We start from the raw sequence: 2,786 nt of genomic DNA on the forward strand, positions 1-2,786 counted from the left end.
GACCGGTTGTTAGATTTGAGTTTCGTAATTGAATGATAATCTATATCTTTAAATTTCAACATAAAGATTCACTTATATTATAATATGGTTTGAGGTGATTAGTTTGTATAATTCATACTAAGTTTTTCAAAAAATCATTTGGATATTTATCTATAACTTGAAACTATTCTTCTTAAAATAAAATAGTGAATTTATCATATATTTAAGTTTACCATCATTAGGAGTCAAGTGGATTCTAAGTTAAGGTGATAGCTTCTTAATTCTTGTTTATCTCCATTATCTTAATACTTGCTTTAATTTATTGTTACGAGTTTTTCTAAAAATTAATCTTAAAAACAAATCAATTAAGCTTATTTCTCACGGTTATTATATTTGCAAAGGTTTGATATTAAAATTTACGTGTTCATGGATTGATACCCGGTTCTCGCCGTTCCTATATTACCACACGACGGGTACACTTGCCTTTTGTGTGTGTGGTTAAGTCTAGGTGAAAACCATTTTTAAAACCCGACAAAGTGTGATAAATCTTTAATAAAAATATATATATATCTCACGCCACATCAAGTTTTTGGCGCCGTTGCCGGGGACACGGTAAAATTTTAATACTAATCTAAGTTTTTATTTTTACCGTTGTTTATAATTGTTCAAAAAAATTAAAATTTTGTTCATTTTAGTTTGTTTAGTGTTAGTCTAAAAAATAGTTTATTTACTTTTAGTCTAAAAAAAAGTTTATTTATTTTCGCGTTACTTATAGTTTACTTTTAATTGTTTAGTTTCTTTATTTATTTCTTAAGTAATGAATGTCCACCATGCACGCACTTGAGCTTGTTTCACCACTTTCGGAACCCGAACGTCGCCTTCACCAAAGGTCACGCAACCGTTCACGTGTAGTAGCTGAGACAATCGAAAACAAGGCGTTTGCGGATGTAACAACCGAAGAAAACATGGCGGAACAAGATGGTCCAGAAAACGAACCTAACATGAACCAATACGGCAAGCCGACCCTCGAAGGTTATGGAAGTGGCGTGGCACCACCGGAAATCACTGTAAACTTCGAAATCAAATCCAGCATCATTCATATGGTGGAAAATTCTGTTCAATTTCATGGGCTTCTCGATGAAGATCCATTGTCTCATATCGCTCGATTCTTATGAATATACAGTACTTTCAAAATCCAAAACTGCTCCGAGGACCAAATCAGGCTCAAGCCTTTTCCATTCTCCCTCCAAGTCCATGCCTTGGATTGGCTAGAGTCACTGCCATCTGGCACCATTACCAATTGGGACCAGATGGTAGAGCAGTTCCTCTTGAAATACTTTCCACCAGACAAAACCGCAAAGTACCAAGCCAGTATCACCGGATTCAAAACCGATGAAGACGAGTCACTGCATGCAGCTTGGGAGAGATACAAGGGCTTGCTAAGAAGATGCCCACACCATGGGTTGAACAAATGGCTCCAAGTTCAAACATTCTTCGATGCCCAATCCAGCCAAAACAAGCAGGCGATTGATCAAATCGCCGGTGGAGATCTCGGAACCAAATCTCCCAACGAAGCATTCGAGGTTCTAGAGAAAGTAGCCAAGAAAATCTTCGCGTACAACCCACCACGATCAACCCCATCACACAAGGGTATGCACCATGTTGACTCCAACACTTTTGTCACTGCACAACTCGAAGCACTCTCAAAGAAGTTTGAGCAACTACAAACAGAGTTAGTGAAAGCAAAGACCAAGTGTGACACTTGTGGGGGTGAACACAAAACGAAATATTGCCAGCAAAGCATGATGGTCGAAGATGTTGATTACGTGAGCCGACAAAACAACACCTTCGGGAACACATATAAACCTGGTTGGAGGAATCATCCTAATTTCAGTTGGAAGGATGGAGCAAACAATCAAACACCACCTGGGTTTGACAAGCGTCATTTTAACCAAACTCATCCTGCCCAACCAAAGCCTCAATACCGCAACCAAAAGCCAAGCACCAGTCAACACCCAAATAGTGGGGATACTGTGGAGATTCTTTTAACATGACTCTTAGCCAGCACTGAAACTTCAAACAAATTGACCGAAGAAAGGTTCCAGAAGAATGAGGCAGAGTTAAGGAATCAAAAGGCATCCTTACAAAACATCGAAAATCAAGTGGGTCAACTAGCCCAGTTGCTTTCTGAAAGACAACCCGGTGGTCTTCCAAGCAACACAATAACAAACCTAAATGCTCAGGCTAATGCCATAACATTAAGAAGTGGCAAGACCACTCAAGATGTGGTATCCCCATCACAGCCAGTTGATGATGAGACTGAGAATCCTGACAAGGTGCATGATCGGCAAGTCCCAGCAAGTACCGCACAAGTCAGAGAACCAGTAAAACCATATGTCCCACCCATTTCTTACCCAAACCGTCTTAAGAAAGAAAAGATGGAAGCCCAATATGGCAAATTCTTTGAACTCTTAAAACAATTGCACATCAATCTTCCTTTCATCGAAGCCATCTCACAAATGCCAAAGTATGCAAAGTTTCTGAAAGATGTGTTAACAAACATGAGAAAGTTGGAAGAGCTGTCACATGTAAATCTGAATGAATAATGCTCTGCGGTCCTTCAAAACAAGCTACCGACAAAGAAAACCGATCCAGGGAGTTTTACCATCCCTTGCTTGATAGGAGATTTATTTGTCAGCAATGCCCTAGCTGATCTTGGAGCTAGCATTAACTTGATGCCTTATGCGGTGTTTTCTAAATTAGGACTAGGAGAACCAAAACCAACCCGCATGAGCATCCAGCTAGCC

At 39.4% G+C, this 2,786-nt stretch overlaps 1 protein-coding gene across 1 annotated transcript; it reads left to right on the plus strand.

Annotated features, from left to right (window-relative positions):
• Positions 1-1,289: 1,289 nt before the first annotated feature.
• LOC143549389 (uncharacterized) lies at positions 1,290-2,585 on the plus strand. The gene is made up of 2 exons (XM_077040289.1): positions 1,290-1,920; positions 2,041-2,585. Exons 1-2 carry the CDS (start codon positions 1,290-1,292, stop codon positions 2,583-2,585), a joined length of 1,176 nt encoding a protein of 391 aa, XP_076896404.1.
• The last annotated feature ends 201 nt before the right edge of the window (positions 2,586-2,786 follow it).

Source organism: Bidens hawaiensis, unplaced genomic scaffold (genome assembly GCF_021521415.1).
Source record: "Bidens hawaiensis isolate Kalapana, Puna unplaced genomic scaffold, B.hawaiensis_p1.1 tig00015556_1, whole genome shotgun sequence".
In the NCBI taxonomy this organism is placed as follows: Eukaryota; Viridiplantae; Streptophyta; class Magnoliopsida; order Asterales; family Asteraceae; genus Bidens; species Bidens hawaiensis.

Bases quoted from the DNA above. Each gene is read 5' to 3' on its own strand.
- LOC143549389 (XM_077040289.1), top strand. From the start codon at position 1,290: ATGGTAGAGCAGTTCCTCTTGAAATACTTTCCACCAGACAAAACCGCA. The intron at 1,921-2,040 runs GTCATTTTAACC...CATGACTCTTAG, and splicing joins ACCACCTGGGTTTGACAAGC to CCAGCACTGAAACTTCAAAC.